The following is a 22,244-nucleotide window of genomic DNA, read 5'->3' on the forward strand; positions in this document are numbered from 1 at the left end:
AGGTAATTTTGGGGAGTGTGCTGGAGTTAGGAGATGTCTGTAGGTGGAAATGGCATCTGTGTACTGTCTTGTGCAGTACAGAACTGCAGCAGGTCCTGTGACTACTGAAGAGCCAGTTTGTGTACAGGGGGCAGAAAGAGCACAGAGTTCAAGTGCTTTTTCTTCCCTTCTTCCCTTTCTTCCCTTGGCCAGAAGAAATATTTTATCAGCTGTGGTGGAAATCTTGGATGATCTATCAAAATTTTGCAGCTGCTTCCAGGTTCAGTGACACATACTCCTCGCTGGTGTGTCTGCATACAGAGGCTGCAGAGCTAAGCACTCTGCAGAGCTCACTGGTGTGCTAACAGGTGACAGTAACTCCAGGCCAGCAGAGGACCAAGAGCAAAAGAACTGAACCAGAATGACTCCATCTTTTGCAATACTCACCCAAGGAGAAGTTATGATAATGCATTTTCAGTTCCAGAATAAAAAGAGGCAACTCATCCAGCTATTTATTGGATAATTCAAGTTACAAAACTCAAGAGGAATCACAGCTCTGACACGGCTTTATTTCACATCAGATCTTGCTTTGATGTTCATAATGTATGGAAGTAACTGCATTTTTCCTTATTATGGGTAGAGGGCATTCTTGTTCCAATTTCCCAGGCTAATGCTATTTTCCTAATTACCATTTTGTTTTAAAGGAAAAGGCTTTGCCTGCAGGTGAGTCACAAGGTCTGGTCACTAGTTTCTGCAGGGACACCTGTCCCCTGCTTCACTTCCTTAGTGACCCGAGTCGAGGCCATCCAAGTAAAAGTACGGACACTGAATTGCAGAGGGAGCGGCACAGCATGGAGCTGTGTGAGGCAGAAATGAGGGTTGTGGCATGGGGAAGGGGCTGCAAAATATCTAGAAATACTAGAACCACTGAGTGGTTTGGGTTGGAAAGGACCATAAAGATTATCTAATCCCAACCCACCTGCCATGGGCCCCTGCCCATGGGGCACACCTTCCACTAGACCAGGTTGCTCAAAGCCCCATCCAGCCTGGCCTGGAACACTTTCAGGGATGGGGCATGCACAGCTTCTCTGAGAAACCTGTGCCAGCGCCTCCCACCCTTACAACAGGGAATTCCTTCTTTACATCTAATCCAAACCTGCCCTCTTTCACTTTAAAACTATTCCCCCTTGTCTTAAGTAAGAATGGTTGTCTTAAGCAAGAATGGTTGTGTTTACGTTGCTGCACGGACATACTCTGAAATACGAAACCAAAAATAGTAATGCTCCGGAGTGAAAACACTGAAGTTCTGCTATTGGGAAGCTGAAGCGGGAGGGAGTGTGGGCGTGGCAAAAGGGTGCTTCCTTCCTTCCTTTTAACACCGGCGGTGCTAACCGAGGCCGACGTGGTCGGAAGGTTGTGGGTGGATTACAACCCATTTAGGATCCTTGCGAAGCAAAAAGAACCTTTATTAAAACCAGAACGGTGGAAAGAACGAGGGGCTGGGACGCTCCCCTCAGCGCCGCTCCTCCCCGGCGCCGGGCGGGCGTCACTGCGGGGGCGGGGCCGCGCCGGGCGCTTCCTGGCCCCGCCCCGGCCCGCGAGCGGCGCGTGCGCGCTGCCGGGGGCACCCGAGGGCGAAGGGGCTCGGCCATGGCGGCCTCCATGATCTGCAGCCGGGTGGCGGCCGGGCTGAGGGGCAGCGGCCTTCGCGCCTCGCTGGGCTCCACCGCGGGGAAGGTAGCGGCCGCTCGGGGGCGGGGGTGGGCCGGGCCGGGGCTGAAGCGGGGTCGGGCCGGCTGGGGTTGCGGAGCTCCGGCGAGAGCAGCGTCCGTCTCGGCGCGCTCCCGCCGCCCTCCTGCCCTGCCCTGCCCTGCGGCGCGGCTGGCAGCCCGGCGCTCACCTTTGGTGTACGGCTCCCCGCAGCCGCTGTTCTTGCTTGTGGCAAGTCTTCCCTGCGTGGCTCCTTTTCCTTTCCTTTTCAGCGCCCCCGTCCCCTGTCTTGCTTGGAAAATCCCCGTGTTTCCATCTCCGCCGTCACCTTGCTGCTAGGAGGGGTCGGGCTGTGCCAGTTCAACTCTTCTCTCAGCTCCCCCCTTCCAGCCTCTGCTCTTGGCTCCTCTGGATGCCATTCGGGGGTGCGGGCTTGTTTTTGGCTGCAGCACCCGTGGGAAGCGGTGACACGGAGGAGCTCGGCAGGCTAGGGTGTGTGTCACGGTGTGTGACACGGTGTGTGACACGGTGTGTGACGCCGCTGCCGCCTTCTCCTCCTGCCGCGTCTGGGGAAGGTCGCCCTGAGCGCCCCTCTCGAGTTACACGCAGCCTCCCGGGCCGCCTCTCCGCTGGGGTCGGGCCAAGGAGAGGACGTCCTGCTCGGAGAAGGAACCCTCGGGAGGCTTCCTAGGCCCTGTCTCTTCGCTAGCTTGGAATGCTGTAGTAAAGCGCATGTGTCGTCTGCTTGTTTCCTTTATTTGAAGTGAAATAGAGCCTAAAAAAATCTAACTTGTTAGAAACTTCCTAGTTCAGGCTGGTTTTGTGCCAGTGGTGCATACTAAAAAAATAAAAATAAAAGCAAAGGTTTGTTTTGTATATAAGTTTATAATTTTTTTACCTTGAGTCTTTTAGTTATCATCCATATTCATGGATTAGCTGAATTCAGTAGGTTTCTTGCTTTGTTTGTGTATAAAATTAAGATCTTATTTGTATATAGTGAAATACAAAAAATGCAACAAGTGTTTTTTTGCATTTGTTTTTGTTGATTTTTGTGTTACAGTCCTTGTCAGTGCTAGTAGTTTCACCGACTCTTTCCCCCTACTCAATAAAACCTCACAAAATCACATACCAGACCTGATATGAATGACTAATGTGGAAGGGTAGGATTAAATGTTCAAGTGTTTGCCCTGGAACACCAAAATATACTTGTTTAATATGTAGACTGGTTTTTAAACCTAAACAAAGAGGGTGGTCTTTGACAACAGTCACATTCTTCTTTTTGTTTTCTTTTTTTTCTTTTTATTCTTTTCCTTCAGGTACTTGCTGGAGGTCCTGGAATACTCAACAATCATGGCTTTCAATTGCAGCAACAGCAACAGAGGAGGCTATCACTGCATGAATACCTGAGCATGGGACTGTTGAAGGAGGCTGGCATTGCTGTTCCACATGGAGTGGTTGCCAATACGCCAGATGAAGCTTACAAAATAGCAAAAGAAATAGGTATAATATTAAAGAGAACATATACTAATAGGCATGGGTTTGATACAAGGTGTACCTACCTTTTCTGTCTTGGTAAGATGTTGCTGAGAGTTCTGAATATACCTTCCCTTTAGGAGAGCCTTCCCTGTGAAGCAACCTTCTTGTTAAGAAGGAGTAGGTCAGATATAAATTTTATTAGCTTAGACTAATATAACTACTTAAACCTCTTTGAGATGAGTAATGGACTCTACTTTGTGCAAGTCTTGGATTTCTTTTTACTTTCAGCAAGGTTAGAGGAAGTCTTGTGTGAAGAGTTTCAGTGGAGAGGTGACAAGATCTCATGTAGAACAGAAGATGCAAACCATACTTCTCTTTAGGCTGCAAGAAAAGAGTAAAATCCTATTCCTTTGTGAGTGTGCTTTTCTGGCAGAATGCAGCTACTTCACACAGGAGGGGGAGGACTTTGATGGCTTTTAGTTGTGTGCTAAATTCCTGGCTTGTTGATGAAAAAGTATCCAGTCTCATTTGCTGGGTGCTTAAATACTTAATTTAGAATTGAGCTTTAATTTTGGACTTGACTTTGCCTATTAATCTGCCACTTTAATTACAATCTGTCCTCATAAAATCTTGTTTAATTTGGATTTAATATGGAAGTCAGCTTCTATTGTGTCAGACATTAGAAGATAGGGATTTTTTTGATTGATTGATTGATTTGTTTGTTGGGGGGTTTTCCTAGTATAAAGTCTGGGATTTTTTTTTCCTCACTGGAAAAACATGTTAGGCTTGTCACAAAATTTTACTGAAGGACATTGGTTGTCATATTCCTTTCTCCTATGCAAATGCTCAAATCTCTATTCACCTCCAAAGGGATACATTCATAGTGATTCCTGAGGTTATAGGTTTTCTTGGATTCATTTCAGTTTCATATGGAGATTTAGTGTGAGAAATGAGATCTGAAAAAACTGATAATTTTTCTTCTAGAGCGAGTTATGCTGCTTTGTAATGTAGAAAAGAATTGAAAGGCTGCTTTTCCTTCAGGCATGATGTCCCAGAAATTCAGGAATTGTCAGATACCTTCTTTATCTTGTTCCTGTTGTTAGAGAGTGAGTGATACAAAATTATAATAATTTCATTAATATGAAAGGAAGTTGCTGAAATACTTCTGAGCATAATTTAAACTTCAAAACCTTACCTTCTGTTAAGGATGAGTTTATAGCAGGATCAAAACTTCCCAAATCAGGCATACCCCTTTTCTCTACTTTAATGTTTGCACAGATATTGCTGGAGGAAAAGGAGAGCATCTTTGTCTGTGGCTCTTTAATCAGCAGCCTGGAAACTTGTAGGTCAAGATTCCTTTGTTTTGTTCCTGCTCAGAGAGGGCTCCCCCAGCAGTGTGGGTATGGATCTGGCTGCTGCTTTATAGCTCTGTGTCGTCCCTGTGACATCATAGGCATGCCTGTTATCTGAGTGTGGGACTCTGGGCAATTTCTTGGGGATTAAAAGAATGAAGTTGTGAAGTGTGTGAGTTGGCATCCCTTTAGTACAGGAATTCAGGGCTTCTGGTTGTCAGCCAAATATTTATTGGAGTTGGTGTGTAGTCAATGCTGTGACTTTCTTTGGTACTTGAGATGAGGAAGGGAAAACTTCCTGAAAGGAGAAGACACACTGAAGGAGCTTGAGGTTTTGAGGCATTGTTCAAACAAGTCCAGAACTCATTCTGAGTGGTAACTTTATTCTTTGCTCCAGTGTTTTGGATTTGTTTGTTGTTGTAGGCATTCAGCTGCTAGCTTTCATTTAGTACTTAAAAAAAAAAAAAAATCAACAAAACATAAACCAAACTGTATCAGAATGAAAACATTTTTTGGTCCACCACTTTTTTAGTCCACCCACGCATTGTTGATTTTTGTTGTGTGGAAGTAGTTGCCAGTAGATAGGATTTTTTTTTCTTTTTATATGCTAAACCGTTTAATCAAATGTTTATCTAGACCACTACAAAGAGAGTTGGTAATACTCTTTGCTCTGTTTCCCTAGTGCTGATCCACATATTCCTGGTAAATTTACACAGAGCAGATTTTTGACTAAAGGTTGAGTTTGGCATTGGATTTCTTCCCTTTTGCAAATACTTCACTTAGAAATGGGTAAATTTTTATCCCAATGTGTAGCAAATGAGAACTTCTCGTTAGCAGATATTATCATAGGTTAGTTGTGGCTGCAGCTAGATCAGTGTTACATAATCACTCACATTTTGAAAAACAAAGGAGCTGAGTAAGCTCTGTTCCACAGCTTTGATAAGAGACTTGGTTGCCTTGAAGTTTATGGTTTGCTCTTAGCCATGTGTGCATTCTAGCTAGCACTGTGACCAGTTCTGACTGAGAAGCTGATACGTGTGTGTTATCAAGAACATGACTAATGGACCTAAAGACTGTTTAGTGAGCAGATGCTTGATCAGTGTGATGGCAGGTAGCTCAGCAGAACTCACTATGTGAAATAAACATTGCTGTCTGTTAAGAGACACTTCCATAGGTGCCATGTATTGTTGTAACTCAAGTTTTGATGCTTCCTGATCCCTTTCTTCTGATAACAATTGAGTGAAAGGGCAGTGACATATTATGTGCTTGTCTGGGTTTTTTAATAGCATGTATTTCGATTCATGATGATTTTGAGAAGTAAGACTTTGTAAGACATTAATATCTTGAAGCTACTTTTGTGTGCTGTTGATTTTGTTGGGTTTTCAGGTAATGAATCCCACAGCTTTATGTGCATGCCAGACTGCCAAATCTTAGTAAAATGTAAAGCTGTATAAAATAGGAGGTGTTGAGAGAGTGAGTGCAAAACATTTCACCTTTCTACATCAGAGTTCTTGAAAGGAGCCTGAAAGGTCCTGGAATTGAGTGTGCTACTTTTGCTGTTGCAGTTTGTGGTCCAATGCAGCTCCATGTCCTTGTTGTTTATAAAGAATGTTCTGTTTTGGTGTACTTTCTACAGAATAGCTCCAGTAATTGCTTTGGCTGTATTCCTGCTGACAGTTACGTGATTAATACATGATTTTTTTCAGACCTTCAAGATTTTTTCAATGTTACTTACATCTTTTAAGTACTTATCAGTGTTATTTATTTTTCCATCTCTTGCTTAAACATGCAACTTGTATCTGTTAAAAAATCTTTGAAAAGTAATGTGTGAACCTGGGTAGATTTAAAAATAGAATTTTTGATCCCAGGCTTGATTTAGTCAGAAATCAAAGCTTAGTACAATGTGTGCAATTATTTTCTAGCAAGTACTAGAAAAGTACTAGGTTTTTCTTTATTAGCTCATGAAAAAACATATTCCAGGCACTGTGGCAAAAAGCTGAGATGGTTTTCTCCTTAGTGTATGCCACACTCATCTTGGCTGTCTGATTTAAGTTTTTGGGGTCTTCTAGTCTATGTCATAGTGAGAACTCATGTTTGTCATACTTTTATATATGGTATTTTTTTGGTTGCCATTATCAATTTTCCTTGTTGGTCAATTTTCTGTCTGTGTTCCTGATGTCTTTCAGGCTGTCTGAAATTCCGGAGTGTTTATTCAGTTGCTCTAAGATATAGATGATAATCTAAGGTGGCAAACTTAAGCAGAAATTCCCCAGGTGTTAAAAAAGTCATGCAGTTATGTTCCTACTTACCTGGTCAAAATCTCTAGATAAACAGCAGTTGTAGTTTGGAAACCAAACATTTACTTACATTCTGGCAGATGTTATTTTTTTTGGCATCTGAATCTTACATTTTGCTTCAGCCTTTGCTTTCTTCTGTAGCACTTCACTCCTTTGAAGTTAAAATATCAAAACATATTGTTGATGATAATTCACTAATTAAAATAGACTTGAATAACCAGCACATTCAAATTTTGACCTCTGTATTTTAATTGCTCGACTTAAGCTGTTGACAAAACCAAACTTGTCTTGTGAGCTGGTAATGAATTTGATGCAGTTGATTAATGTTAGGAAGTTTTTGTCTAGAGGATATTTTGTAATAGCAAAACATCTTGTTCAGTCTCCTGATTGGTACAGTCCTTTCAGTGAAAGAATGAGGATTCCTGGCACATAATTATTTCAATAGTTTTACTTTTGATTTGCATTCAATGAGTATTCTAATACCCAAAAGTTTCAATTGCTGAAAAAACGTGATTTTGAGGTTAAAATTCACAGTGACTATATTTACTAATGAAATGCAGCGTACTCTGAAGAGATTCTCTGCTCTGTTGACAGAATTAGGGTCAGAATTTTATTTATATTGACTCTCCTGTTGCTAGTTACAAACCCATCTTTTCCTAATGCCAGTAAATATTTAAATTTAGGTTTTGTTTAAATTTAGGTTTTTTGTATCTGCGCAACATGAAAAAATTAGCTTGTGTTATAAATGGAGGGTTACTTTTTCTGGTGCAAGAACTTTGAGGTACAGACTGAAGCAAAAGTTACAGGTCTCTGTCTCTCCCAAGATAAGTTTGTTGTTGAATAGTAGTTGAGAACTTGAGTGACACTTGAGTTACTAACCTGTCACTGCCCTTTACTGTTGTCTGTCTTGTCAGAATAGATTAGGCTTGCATGGTTGTTCTGAAGGTGTCTATAGTATGTGGAAAGCAGTACCTCTGCTACAGATTGGGCAGAGAAGTGGCAATTAATGTGATTTGACAAAAGTCAGAATGAAAACTTGTAAAGCAGAACATTTTAATCAGGCCTGTGTGCTCTGTAATCATTGGACTTTCCATTTGCACAGGAAACTGCAGAGATACAGTGGAACAATGACCCTTCTTGCCTCTTAATAAACTTATTAGAAGATTGTATTTTACATGGATATCTTTCCTATTGCCTGCATGCATTGATCTTTCTCCCAGTTTGAAAGCTTAAATTATAGAATCAGAAATTATTCCTTCCAAAAAATAGGTATTACTGTTGATAGAAGTGAAGATAGTTTTGTTTGCTGACTGTGTAACTCTTTCACTGTCTAGTTAATAACTGATTGTTGAAGGTGATAACTGTAGTGTTAGTAAATGTATAGATTTTTGTTGTCCTGAACAGATGAATGCTAAATCAGTGTTCTGATTTCAGACACCTGTTCTCACTGGTATCTACTCTTAATTTTCTAAGCATTTCCTATTTTTTTCAGGCTGTTGTACTTATATGTGCTTTTAGGGCTGACTGCCATTAATGTGGAAATGTGATTCTTACCAGATGCTTGTGCAGAGGTTCATGCATTGGCCTTTAGCTTTCTTGCCCACCTGAGTTGTACTGGTGTTCCAGTGCCCTGTGTTAAGGCTTTACCATTTGTTACTGCTGCTGAAAGCTGAAGTCCTTCTCTCTGAATTTCCTCTGTGTGTGTGCCTGTCTCATGGTGCACAAGTCTGCAGGAGCACTGTCTGTCTGCTGGATGAGCTTTTGCCTTCAGGGAATCGCTGTTCTGATGTGCTTCAAGGCATGATAGCACAAGTGCTTCTGCTGGCACCAGAAGCGAGGCTGGAGTGAAAAGCTGAGGGCTGCAGGCAGGATGGCACTTCTGTGGTGGTGTGTTTGCTGGGTTATCTGCTCCAGGGCAGAAACTGCTATTTTTCATGGAAACACAAGCCTAGCCGTATTTCAAAGCCACGTAAGCAAAAAAACCAAGGGCGCAACTATTGATACTGAGTAGAAAACTATGGTAGCTGCTGGTTTCCAGATTTTTTCCTTGGGTTACTGTGTATCAGCAGTTCTTTGCAGTGTCAGATTGTGTGACAGTGCTGCTGCTGGAACACTGCAGATGAGGTGTGTGACCAAGCACTTCCTCTTGTTTTTGAGTAATTTTCAATAGGAGCTGTGGGAAAAATGTTTATTGAACAGTGAACTTTCTGCATGATGGGGTATGGTTTTCTTGGGATGTACTGTCTTAAGTTTGTTTCAGGTACATCTGTCCAGCTTAATTGCTTGCAGACAGAGCTGCTCAAATAAACCTTGAACTTGTTTATGCAATCAAGCAGCTAGTTTACAGTGCTAGAGGAAAACAATTTACAGATCATTAGTAATCTGCTCATTTAATGACTCAGTTGTTGCATAAGGATCAGTCCAATGATGTTACAGCCAAAACTGATTGTGAAAAATTAAACGTTGTTTTTCTCACATTCTTTTGGATATCTGTATGTTGACAGAATACTATAATGCACCACAGTAAGAACATTTTTAAGAAAATATCTTCCAGGATCAGGGTAGTGGTGCATATAGCCCACGACTCTGCCTAAGAACAAAAGAACATTGCCCTATTTAGGGCAATTCTTAGCCTCCCCATTTTCTGCAGTCCATTACTCCTCATGTCCTCTCAGCATTCATATTTTTTTAAACTACTTTTCTTTGCTTTTTAGTCTCTCAATGACAGTTCAGAGTATCCCAGCTGATTTTTGTTATATTCTCATGCTTTACTTTTTGAACTCAAATACCCAGTTTCCCCTCCTAGAAGAATATTTTGTAAAGGATTTTTAAACAGTTAAAGCCAACCAAAGGGCTTACTTTGCCTACTCTTGGAAGAATAATGGGTTTGTTTAGGCCTCTGACTTCTGCAAAGCACTCAAGCTTATGCCTTAGTGCTGTGCTGGGTGAAAGCCAGAGTGCACCTGGCAAGCTGACTTGGGTAAGTGCTGTAGTTACATATCATTGCTGGGAAGGGAATGGTTTACAGGTACAGGGTATTTGTAATTATTTGAGGAAAACCTTGCATATGGTGTGTCACAGATTCAGTTCCATCTTGTTAATAATCTGTGAGGTGCTAACTATTTCTTACTGGGTGCTTAATCATATGTGACTCTAGCATGTATTAAAGATGATCGGAACACCAGCATTTCTGAGTACTAACTCACCTAAGTTCGCTCACAGAACAGCCTAAATCTGCAAATTGTGGATTATTTGAGATTTTTGGAACTATCTGTGTGAATTGCAATGTAGTTTTCGATTCACATTGGTGTTTTGAATGGTGGGCATGGAGAAAGGGGGATATAATTAAAGCAGCCTTTGTTATTTTACCTGAAGCAATTTGTTTTATGGTCATAGATGACACTTTTTGTTTTCTTTTGTTCTAGGTTCAAAGGATATTGTGATAAAAGCACAGGTCTTAGCTGGTGGTAGAGGAAAAGGAACATTTGAAGGTGGCCTCAAAGGAGGAGTGAAAATAGTTTTTTCGTAAGTTCTTTCTAAATTATCCATCCAAGTGGAAAAACTTCAAGGTTTCACATTATGGATTAAACCTATTGCTTTCTTTAAAACCAGGGTTTTAATTATTAACCTTAAAATAACAAAAATTAGGTAAGACTTTTTTAATGCTACTTCTGTTTTTGCAGCAGTTTCTTTGTCACATTCTGAGCTTCTTTTATTCTAGTCCAGAAGAGGCAAAAGCTGTCTCCTCCCAAATGATTGGAAAGAAGTTGTTTACCAAGCAGACAGGAGAGAAGGGCAGGATATGCAATCAAGTATTTGTCTGTGAACGCAGATATCCCAGGAGAGAATACTATTTTGCAATAACAATGGAAAGGTCTTTTCAAGTGAGTAATATTAGAAATAGAAGTAAGCTAATTAACTTGTTACAACTGAATTAAAAAAAAATCAACAGAACTGTTTACTGTTCACTTGCTTTCGAAAATCAGAAGTATACAAGCTAAATTTTGTTTTCCAGTGTATCTGACTATATGATTGACTTTCTTTTTAAATGCTGTAAAGATGTAATGCTACAATTTGAATTTACAGAATAATAAATGAGTGTTGGTAGCCCCAGCTAAAGTCGGAGTTACATGGCCAAAGGGGAGATGGGTAGAATAAGGGGGTAATTTTCATTTTGGTTTTAATTTGCATTTGCCTACTGGATTATGCAGTTTAGTTTAAAACCACAGCTGTATGGGTGCATGCACCTTATTTTTAAGTGTCAGAAACAAGATAAGTGACAGTGTTGTGGAAGAGCAAATGGTCCTGCATAAATCCAACATCCTTTTTCTCTGGTGTGTGAAGGTTCCCAGAGGTGCACTGGTGTTTCTCTTGATTTTGAGAGTGCTAGTAGCTTTCTTATACTAATGCTTTCCAGGAAATGGGTAAGAAGATTTGGGCCTGGAGGTCTGTCTTCATATCTTTAAGGAAAATGAAAGCCAGTTTTTTCTGGGTGTATGGGCTGTATGAGTGGGTATGTAGTTTTTTAGGCTACAATTCAAGTGTGCTGAAGTATGCTGAAATATGTCAGTGTTTTCTGACAGACAAGTGTTCTATTTGGAGCATAGAACATGAATTGGTAAGTAACTTTAATGAAGCCAGGATTTGGAACAGATCTTGGAGCTTGATTTGCTGAAGCTTAGAAAAACTGAGTTTTGTCTGTTCAGATGTTTAAAGTTTGCAGAGGCACTGGTTTTGGTAATTAGGGGATATTTAAATATGAATGAAATAATTTTCTGTGAAGGAATGAGAAAACTGGTCTTACTCTAATTTTTTTTTTATAGCTGTATTAGGAATTAAGTATTTGTTCCTTTATCTTCCTCTGTAGTGTTCTTTTTGATAGGAGAGTATTTATGTGACTATGATAGGAGAGAATTTATGTGAATTATGTGACTTGGGCACTTCCATTGAGATGTGTGCTGGAATAGAGCAAGGGACATTCAACTGTTACCATATGCACCACAAGGTGGCATTAAAATGCTGTAAATGAACAGACTTCAGACTCCTAAATTTGTGTAAGCAATAAGCAACGATGCTTATGGAAATAAAATTTACTGTAACTGATTGTAGCAAATTAGATAAAGAAGGGAAACATATTTTCGTGACTTGTTCTTGTCTTGTATAAAAGATAAGTCTTACTAGCATATATTGATCATACTGTGTGGGTTGTTGCTTTTTGATAGGGATGTGCTTGGTTTTTACTGCTGACTTTATAAGTCATGTTTTTAGATGTGTTTGTGATTACTGTAATTTGTATAGGAGACTTAGGATGAGGAAATGCCTTTCAAAAGAATGAAGTGTGAAGGTTGAATAGCACACAGTGTTTATTCCTGATGTTGTTGTAAACCTCTTCCTTTAAGGAGGGGAAAAATGATTAAAATAGCCAGCTGAAACTGGCACTTTATGACTTGGTTATTATTTGCCAGCAGGGGTTTGTGTTTTAAGTAAAACTATTCACTTTGGTCAGTTCTATGGAATGATGAGTTATTTTATGATCAGTTTGTAGCTTACTGACAGTTCAAGATAAGAATATCCAAAATGTTCATTGAGCCGAATTTTACTATTAGATGCAGGATAATTTGCAAGCTATGTATTTACATTTGGAAGGATGGTAATGGAGTGGTGTGGTTATTAAACATGTTCTCTGAACCAGGGTCACATTTTCTATAATTAATTGAAACAGTTATAAGGCTGTTTAATCTTTGAGTCTGCTGATAGGAGATGTTGCTTTAGTACACCCATGGCCATAATCCATGCATGGGTGGTGATAAGGGAAGGTTGGTTGAAGGGATCGAGGTGTGTCTTTACTGTGAACTGGAGGAGAGAGTTTTAGGTTCCATGTAGTGAGTCCCTCATGTTTTTGCTGAGATTTGGCTTTTTTTTTTTAAATAAACTCAGCTGCAAATGCTGTCAATTCTGTTTTCTTAATTGCTTTTATTAATGAATAATTGAGTGCTGTTTTGTTTTGCAATGGCTTACTTTCAGTGAAGGCTTCAGTTACTGAGCACTGTGTTCCTAGTGAGCAGGTATGGTTGGCAGTAATTTATCACTAGGTTCTGCAGCCCTCCATTTGTCCTTGGACTTGGAGCATGGCAGAATGAAAAAATGAGTGCCTGGCATTCGATCTGTATTTATGGAGTGAGTGGAGAAGGTGGAGGTGAGATGGTAGTTACACTTCTCTGGTGACACCTAAAAGATAAAATGTATATGATTATGAAGTTGAATCTTTCTATCAAAATTTAAAAATAATATGTCAGTGTTAATCGTTTTGCGGCTGCTTTACAGAGGAAATTTTTCTTTATTAAAAGAAAGTGGACCTGACATACACTTGAACATTTGGAAAATATTATTAAAAGATATTATATGGAGGTATTGAGGAGATACACTAAATTTTTCAACAAAAAAGGTTTTATTGCTGTGAAGTATCTTATGGGAAGAGCTAAGTTTTGATTGTGTGCTATCAAATTACTTATGCATTTTTTTTCCCTTTTTATTCTAGGGTCCTGTGCTGATAGGCAGTTCTCAGGGTGGTGTTAATATTGAAGATGTTGCTGCAGAGAATCCTGAGGCGATAATTAAGGAACCCATCGATATAGTAGAAGGCATAAAAAAGGAACAAGCTGTTAGGGTAATTGTTAATGTGGAAAAGTACACATTAGTGAGGATGGGAAAGTTGCTTCTAATTTTTGTAAAGGGTGTGTGCATTCAACCTGCTGAGTTGTCTTAAATCCTTGTTTGAATCCCATTTGAATGAGATATTTAAGTATTTTCAGGTGAATCAGTGTAAATCCAACTGCATGGCGGTACATTATCTAGCTTTTGTACAGCTGTGCAAAGGCATAGCATGATACATTTTTATTAGCTCTTTTTTAGGATAAGTGTAGTGTTCTGTATTGAAAACAATCTCTTCAAACCAAAGAGTGAGTTTGGTTTTTTCCCCCCAGTGGACATGGCGGGTTCTACATTTACAAATTCCAGTGACATTGAAATAATAGCTAAACTGAGACACCCTAACATGAGTTAATAATAACCATTCTTTTACTTTCAGCTTGCCCAGAGAATGGGATTTCCTCCTAATCTGGTGGATGAAGCAGCTGAAAATATGATCAAATTATATAATCTCTTTCTGAAATATGATGCTACCATGATAGAAATAAATCCTATGGTGGAAGATGCATCAGGAGTTGGTAATATTTCTTATTCATACTCTTCATGTAACACCTTGACATTTTTGTAAATCTGCGTTGCTTCACACTGATAAAAATTCAGCTGTATACAGCAAGAGGAGTTAGTTAACATGGTATGTTGAAAATAAAGCAGATAAATTTGAGAATCTAAATATTGTAGGAATCTGCTCTTAATTGCTAAGTATGCTCTTAAGTGTAAGTAACTTCCTTTTTAAATTTTTTAATAAAGAGCACATCTACCCAGGATAAGGTATTCCTGGAAATCAGATCTTTACAAAATTCATAAATTGAAACTTGAACCACCACATGTATCCAAAATTGGTACTGTGATGTTCACCAGAATAGTAGCAACTATGAGAAATCTCCTGCCTTTGTGGCATTAGAATAACTGATGGAGTGTGATGTATGGAAAGACTGTAGGGGTTTAAGTAATATCTTGATATTTATGAGGCTTTTAGCATATCCAGTTGCAGAATAGTTATTTAATGTTAAATCACAGCCAATTCCATTCTACAAAAAATAAACCTGTAGAGAATATTTGTGCTTGAACTCAGATTCAACAGTTTGAAATTTAAATATGAATATAGCTCTTTCATCAAAGTGTGTTATTACTGTCACTGGGGTGGTTTTTTGTGTGTTTTTTTTTTTTTTTTAATAATGCTTAAGTGATTAGTATAGAGCAGTCTTTTCCATCTGTTTCTCATGCCTTGTTATTTTTATATCATTTTCACTGAGGGATAGAAGTGAAGTGATACAATGTTATTTCTGATGTAAAGAATACTGTACGTTTTCTGCTTGCTAAATCTTAAGTAAATTTGCTTCTGTGTGTTTTTTCCTAGCATTTTCTCTTCCAGCTCAGGCAATCTTTCATTTTGTTTCTGTGTGATTATTGTCATGCACACATTATATATGTTTATTCTAAAAGCTAAAACTAAGATGGATGAAGAAAACCTCAAATCCTAGACCTTCTTTAAGGATTAGTTTTATGCTAAATACTTGTGGTACACTCCCCCCATTCTTTTCCAGGCTGCAGAGTGATCAGAGAAAAAATAATTTGCTCAGATTTATCAAACAGCTTGTTGTAAGCTTTTTAGTGTCTAGAGTGTCTCAAGAAATAGTTATCTTCCCGTTTTGTGCATAACTGATTATATGGGGAAACAGGAGAGAATCTTATATTTGTTGATAGTGGTACATGTGTCTTTGTAGCAAAACTTTGTGTTTGGACTGCATGACTTAGCTGCCAGGTTTAACTTAATATACTTCAACACATTCATGTAGCACTTGAATTGTTGCTATAATATTAAATGATGGTAAGTAATGGTGGATTTTTGCCCTTTCAGTGTTGTGTATGGATGCAAAGATAAACTTTGACAGCAATTCAGCCTATCGTCAGAAGAAGATCTTTGATATGCAGGATTGGACACAGGAAGACCAAAGAGACAAGGATGCTGCAAAAGCAGATCTCAACTATATTGGGTTGGATGGAAACATAGGCTGCTTAGGTATGTACTATTTAATGAATTTTAAATGACCTAATGGATTCATAAACTGAATTCCTAAATGTTATCTTTATTCTTGTGTAGTCAATGGTGCTGGTTTAGCTATGGCCACAATGGATATAATTAAACTCCACGGCGGGACTCCAGCAAACTTCCTTGATGTTGGTGGTGGTGCTACAGCGCAGCAAGTGACAGAAGCCTTTAAGCTTATTACCTCTGATAAAAAGGTGAGGGAAGAGTTGGCATATCAAGGTCCTACACAGTAAAACAGGCTATGATTTGGAAGACAATGCTTAGTGCACTGTTTTATAAGCACAGAACTAGAAAGAGAGAAGATGGAAATCTTAACTTCATCCTGGTGCAGATGAAGAAGGCTTAATAATCTATGGATTTCTTTTTACCTTTTTAAATAGTAGGGGTTTTGGCTGGGTACTGAGTAGACATTTTTGTGTCTTCTGGTTGAAGTTACAGCTGTATGTGAATCTTTCCAGAAATCTTGGAGTCAGAAACTCCCACTGTCAGCTGTTTAAACAGAAAGCAGTATTCAGTTGGTTTTCCAGTTTTGTTTTTCTTTTGGACCAGTTTTGCAGCTGGGTCTGTGTTTTGTGTAGAGTTGTAGAGATGAATATTTGCTGTGCTGTGCACAAACACGTTTCTAAGGTACTGATTATATGTAATGTAAGATAAAATAACTTTCTAAGGGGCTTGGAAGGGCTTTAATGTTTATCCTATTAGAAATTTATCAGAAGTGCTTGAATATTATTAAAATAATACATTGGTTGAAGCTGGAGGAAGAGCTTTTCCACAAACATAGTGTGAAGGCTGGATTGATGGTCTGTCTATATGAGATGCTTATCCCAAGGGGAACTTGGCAGTTTGGGGCTTTTTAAAAATAAAGAAAACTGTTTTAAAAGGGGTAACCACAAAAGGTGGGAATGACTTGCAAGATCTTGCAAGACTTTTGCACCACAATTTTATGTACCACTTGCTCATCTTTGGAAAGGGCCAGAAACAAATAGTGAGTGATATTTCAGAGGAGCTTAGTCTCTTTCTTATTGGGAAGACTTATTATCAAATGCAGGGTCTGCAACACGCTCCAAGAGTGCTACAGAATAATTTAATAATTTAGATTGGAAAAGACATTTAAAATTGAGTCCAACCATAAATCTAACACTGCCCAGTCCTGCACTTAAACCATGGCTCTAAGCACCACATCTACAAGTCTTAAATACCTTCAGGGTTGGTGACTCAGCCACTTCCTTGGCAGCCTGTGCCAATGATTAACAACCTTTGTGGGGAAGAAATTTTTCCCAATATCCAATCTAAAACTCCCCTGGTGCAACTTGAAACCATTTCCTCTTATCTGACTGCTTGTTACTTTGGAAGAGGGAGAACCTAACCTTGCTACATCCTTTCAGGCAGTTGTAAGGAGTAATAAGGTCCCGCTTGAGCCTCCTTTTCTCCAGGCTAAACACCTCAGCTCCATCAGCCCATCCTCATTAGCATTTCTTCACATTTTTCCAGAAAATTGAGGAAACAATGAGGGACACAGTCACAGAGCACCTGAATTACAGAGAGGAGAGGAGAGAAGAGAAGAAACAAGGAGGAATCTGAGGGTTGCTGATTTGGGAAGAGTTTTTGCAATGCAAATTCTCTGCTGATGTGTGGACAGAGGATGTCCAAAGAGACTTCTTAAGACAGCTTTTCCTTTCTGCTTTCTTTCAGTTGCTCACTATTTTATCAAAAAGCAATGGCTATAGCTGGGATTCCTGTTGCTGAAACTCAAAGAGCAGTGCAGCCCACTGGTGTCACAGATGGCACTCAGGGTTCAGTTCAGGGCTCATTTGGAACAACCTTCTGAGGTGCCAGTCTGAGTTGCCCATTAGTAGGAGGAGGAAGAACAGCGTGACACAGATGAGCTAGTCTAAGTGCAAGATCATGGGAACCAAGTTACTGCTCAGGAGCCAGTTGCACAGGAATGTTTTGTCTTGTTGAGTTTGTTTTGTCACCTAAGGCTGTCTACCCATTTCGATTCCTGCTTTGTGTCATCTTTCATCTCTGACCATGGTTCTTTTTACCCTTCCTTTCTACCACTTGAGTTCCCTTAATTGTTGGCTTAATTCTCCTGAATAAAATGTATTTCAATAGCTTATCTCTAAGCATGCTGGCTTTTAGGTAAACTGTGTAAACAGGGTCTTATGTATGAGTTTTTAAAATTTCCTGTTTTCAGTATGTGGAGTTACTGGTGTGGGGGTACCTCTGATGGAGTACTGTTAGCAATGGAAAGATTAATAGTTGACAAATAGAGTTTTCTGAAGTAACTGTTCTGTTACATGTGACTCTACAGAGCTGTACTTTGGTTGCTGATGTTCTGTAGAACAGAAATGTTCTGTGTCTTGTAGAGTCCCTTGAATTATCCTTAGACTGAAGGCTGTGTGCTGCTTTCATCTAATGTGTCTCTGACCATTTTAAATGTGAATATTGTCATTGATTCTGTAGGTACTGGCTATTCTGGTAAATATTTTTGGTGGCATTATGAGATGTGATGTCATAGCACAAGGCATCGTTACAGCAGTAAAGGATTTGGAGCTGAAAGTTCCTATTGTGGTACGGTTGCAAGGTGAGTGTGCTTCATATATATTTAAATATATTTCTCTCTAATTGAAAGGTGTCATTGAGCTTATATACTGTATAGCAAGCTGCCTGTGAGTTGAAGTCAATGTAGAAATAAAGCAAACCTTTGAATTCAGATGGTGAAGATTGGAAGGTTAATAAAAAGAGTCTTCCTGCTTTTTAACTACTAATGTTGTTTTCTAGAATTATTCACTAACTTCTGGAACAGCCTTCCTAGAAATATGAGACTAGTAGGTAGTAGTAGTAATAATCTCCTGTTAATAAGAGTGGCATTTTGTTTGTTTCTGAAGGTACACGAGTTGATGATGCCAAAGCTTTAATAACAGCTAGTGGCCTCAAAATCCTCGCGTGCGATGACTTGGATGAAGCTGCAAAAATGGTAAGATAACTGGTTATGAATATTCTTTTCAGAACATAGCATCTGTTGCAGAGTACTGAAAAGTCAAAATTCCATTCAATCAACTACAGATAGCTTAGGATGAATCCCAGTGCCAGTTGCTACCAGTGCCTGAAGCAAATATTTTACAAGTTACTAAGTGCATAATTTGTCAGGGGGGCAAAGATGTAGTCAGAAGCTGTTTGACCCCACAAACCAAAACCAAATCAGTGATCAGGTCAGCCATTCCCCTTGGTGGGGGAATGACTGACAGCTTAGCTTTATTAATTGGGGGAAAATACTCTAAATTGAGGTGGCTGAAAAATGCAGTGTAACACTTCTTTTTATCAACCACTGTAATTCATGATTACAGCGTGCATGATTAAAAACATAATTGATCATGATGTGGCCTCATAAGATAATTAGATATTCAGATGTTCAGATGCACTGATTAGTGTGTGTGTTTCTTTACTTTGTTTGTGGAGAAGAAAGTTGTACTAGAAATGTACAGCAAAAAAATTAGAAGATACCTGGTGGATTTTGTGTCATGGGGAAACTTACTAATTTTTTTTCCCAAAGAACCACTTAATCTGTTATAACATTTCATTTGAAGCAGAAAATAGTTCAGAGAAATTTAGAGTTGTTATGCAGGAGAAGATAAGGCTCCTTAAGGTATCAAAATAAGATCCTGAAGTGCTTGCAACAAAAACTCAGAGGAGAAATAGCTTCTAGATATATAGAATTTCTTGTGAGCTGCCACCTCAACACTTCAAATAACAAAGTGGCACATAAAATTTATAACTTAGCATTTTTGTTATAAATGAGAAGAAGACTTTTTTTACTCTGAGATGTTTTCTAGAAGTCTTGATTATGTTTAAATTAGAAGTGATTAAGAAGTACTAAGCTAAATAGTAATCCCACCCCTAACTCCCTCTGATATCTTACTGATGATTCCCTGGTATTATTTTGTTTAAAAAGATTGATCCCCTCAGTCAAGTTAGGATTGTTTTGAAATTTGGTTTTTCTTTTCTGTTTTTCAGGTGGTGAAGCTGTCTGAAATAGTAAGCTTAGCAAAACAAGCTCATGTGGATGTTAAATTTCAGTTGCCAATCTGATCTGGGAAATGTCATGCCAGTGTCTAACATGTTCTCTGAAATACTGTGTTCTGTGGGAAATTCTTAATTTTTCTTTTGTGTGGAGGTTTTGATTGACAGGCGCACAAACTGAAGCATCTGATCTTTAATGTTAACATTCAGAATGGTCAGAATTCTTGTAAAAGTGTGTATTGCTGATATTTAGTCTCTCTTAGCTGTTATTCTCAAGCCTCCAGCTTCTGCTGCAGAATGTCACTTGCAATATACTGCGTTGTCCAAAGTAAAGCTTCTGGTTGAAAAAATAATTATTCTGAATAAATTTTAAAGTTACTTTACTTGTAAATTTGTATTAGCCTTGTTTAAAAGTAAATATGGCTGGATTATCTAGTTGTCCATGTGGAAAAATGTATTGAAACGGTATTTTATGTTGGAGACATTTGTACTTAGCAGTATAATGGACATGAGCAAACCAATCATTATTTATGAACAGATGCATTTGAACTTGATCAGAAATATTTTTAGAAGTCCTCATTGAAGTGGCTGGTAACTCTTCTGGACAACGTGTTAAATCACTACAAAATATACTGTAGCACTTATATTTTCAGAGTTTCTGGTCCTCACAAAAAAGCATTGTGTAGTTTTGTATACAAACAAGCATTTACCAAGCTTCAAGGAGACAGGATAAATAGAGAATTAAAATGTCTATTGTACATCGCTAATAAAATTGTACATTAATAAAATATCTCCCAAAACTTTTACTCTCTTTCTTTTATATGTTGCCATTTTGATTAATTGCATATAGCCAGGGGATTAAGCCATTGTTTAAGACAAACTAAAACCTTTTTAGGAGTAAAGTTGTAGTGCCACATTTGTTAATTGTTTTCCTCCCTGAAGTACACTGTGTGATTAAACCCACATGAAAAGCGTGGACAGATATCATGCATTAAACCCATGTTGAAAAGCTTGGACAGATATCATGCATGTAATATCTTGCTAAAATATAACTCATCTCTGCATAAATAAATATGCAGGATTTTGTTGCTTCTTGGGGAACTACTGCTTCTACTAATGAATAACCATTCATTTTTGTCACTTTACTTTCACATTACACTGAACTTGGATGATGGTCCATTTACTGTTTAGTTTCAAAATGAGCACTCACTTTTTGATTGTATTTTGTAGGCTTCTTTGTTTGAAATGTTATTTTCTTGGCTAATGATAGTGTAGTTTTATCTGGAAATAATGAAGCTACGTCTGTGGTGGGAATTCAGAATGGGAAATCATAGTTATGAGCTAAGGACTTAAAAGGATTATATGAAATGTGGGAAAATCAATTGTGAGGTGTTATGAAGAAGTGGGGTATTAAATGAAAAAACTTTATACTAGCATGGTGTATTTCAGTAGTCTTTTTGGCAGTAGTAAAGAAAATCAGCAGAAGTTAAACTCTCTCCAAATTTAAACTGGATTATTTTTGATCCTAACTGTTCTCTCACTGAATATTGTGTGTTGTTGATCCAGCATGCTAAATTTGGCTTGTGGATGTGCTTGGAGTTGCTTTTATTCAGTAGCCTTGAATTGAATTGCAGAGATGACTGTAATTCAAATTGTAGTTTGAATATGTCTGTTAAGCATTGAATAATTTAGAGAATATAATTAATTTTTAGCATGCGTGTTTGCTTCTAGCTTTTTTTCTATTTACTTTGAAATCTTTGTGAGGTGCTGATTTTAAATGGAAATGATCTTGTCACACAAATCTGTAGTGGAATGGAGGCAAAAATAGATCCTGCTGTTCCAGAATTTGCTTAAACCCCGTTTGAATTGTTAAGTGTAGTTGAGTAGGGGAGAGGGAGGAAAGGCCAAGTCATGTCCATCTTTCAGAGGAATGTAAAATACTGACATTCTCAGTAATGTATTTACAAGTAGCAGACTTGTCAAAGCAGTGTTTTGCAATTAGGGTATTTCTGAAGCCCATAGTATTCCTGTAACAGTGGATGTGGAATAGGTGTGGGATATTTGAATTAGTCTAGATACTCCCTAACTGGAAGAAGTGGAATTTCCCTTTGGAATTGGTGGTGAGGGGCAGCAGATGGTGTTACAGACAGGATGGGAGACATGGGAAGTGTGTGACCAGTAATATGGAAGGACTGTGACTAGGACAGCAAATATGGTGTATATGTATAAGTATCAAGCATGGCTCTTTCCAGTGGTGGGTCTGGAAACATTCTTTTTTATTTCACATGGTGAATAAACAGAATTAGGGATTGACTGATTTCCAGTAAGTATCTTGAAGTAAGAGTATGGAGATTGCTTTAAATAAGGTATTAGGGTGCTATGGGACCTTTTAATTATGTGTATGTTTTAAACATTCTGCAGGCTGTTTTGCCTAAATCAAACGTGTTGCAACCAAGGAATGTTAGTTCATTTGCTGTGTAGTTGATAATTTAAAGGCCCAAAGCTGATGTATCAGAATCTATTTAAAGCCTTACAGACAACCTCCTTACCCACACTGTATTGCAATGTTGATAATCAAAAGGTGTGTAGGAATGGAGACTTACTGAAATTAGTCTGTACAGCCAGAAGCAAAACTCCTAACAACGTAAT

The 22,244-nt window shown here is 38.7% G+C and overlaps 1 protein-coding gene across 1 annotated transcript; it reads left to right on the forward strand.

The window, feature by feature from the left end:
• The first annotated feature begins 1,556 nt into the window (after positions 1-1,556).
• Positions 1,557-20,395, forward strand: SUCLA2 (succinate-CoA ligase ADP-forming subunit beta). Its single transcript, XM_005482376.4, has 11 exons — positions 1,557-1,716; positions 3,006-3,189; positions 10,240-10,339; positions 10,536-10,698; positions 13,353-13,481; positions 13,902-14,040; positions 15,381-15,542; positions 15,624-15,766; positions 18,039-18,159; positions 18,464-18,552; positions 19,590-20,395. The coding sequence occupies exons 1-11, from the start codon at positions 1,630-1,632 to the stop codon at positions 19,662-19,664; spliced, it is 1,392 nt and encodes a 463-aa protein (XP_005482433.2). The 5' UTR covers positions 1,557-1,629; the 3' UTR covers positions 19,665-20,395.
• Positions 20,396-22,244: the final 1,849 nt, after the last annotated feature.

The sequence above is a fragment of the Zonotrichia albicollis genome, chromosome 2 (genome assembly GCF_047830755.1).
Source record: "Zonotrichia albicollis isolate bZonAlb1 chromosome 2, bZonAlb1.hap1, whole genome shotgun sequence".
NCBI lineage: Eukaryota > Metazoa > Chordata > Aves > Passeriformes > Passerellidae > Zonotrichia > Zonotrichia albicollis.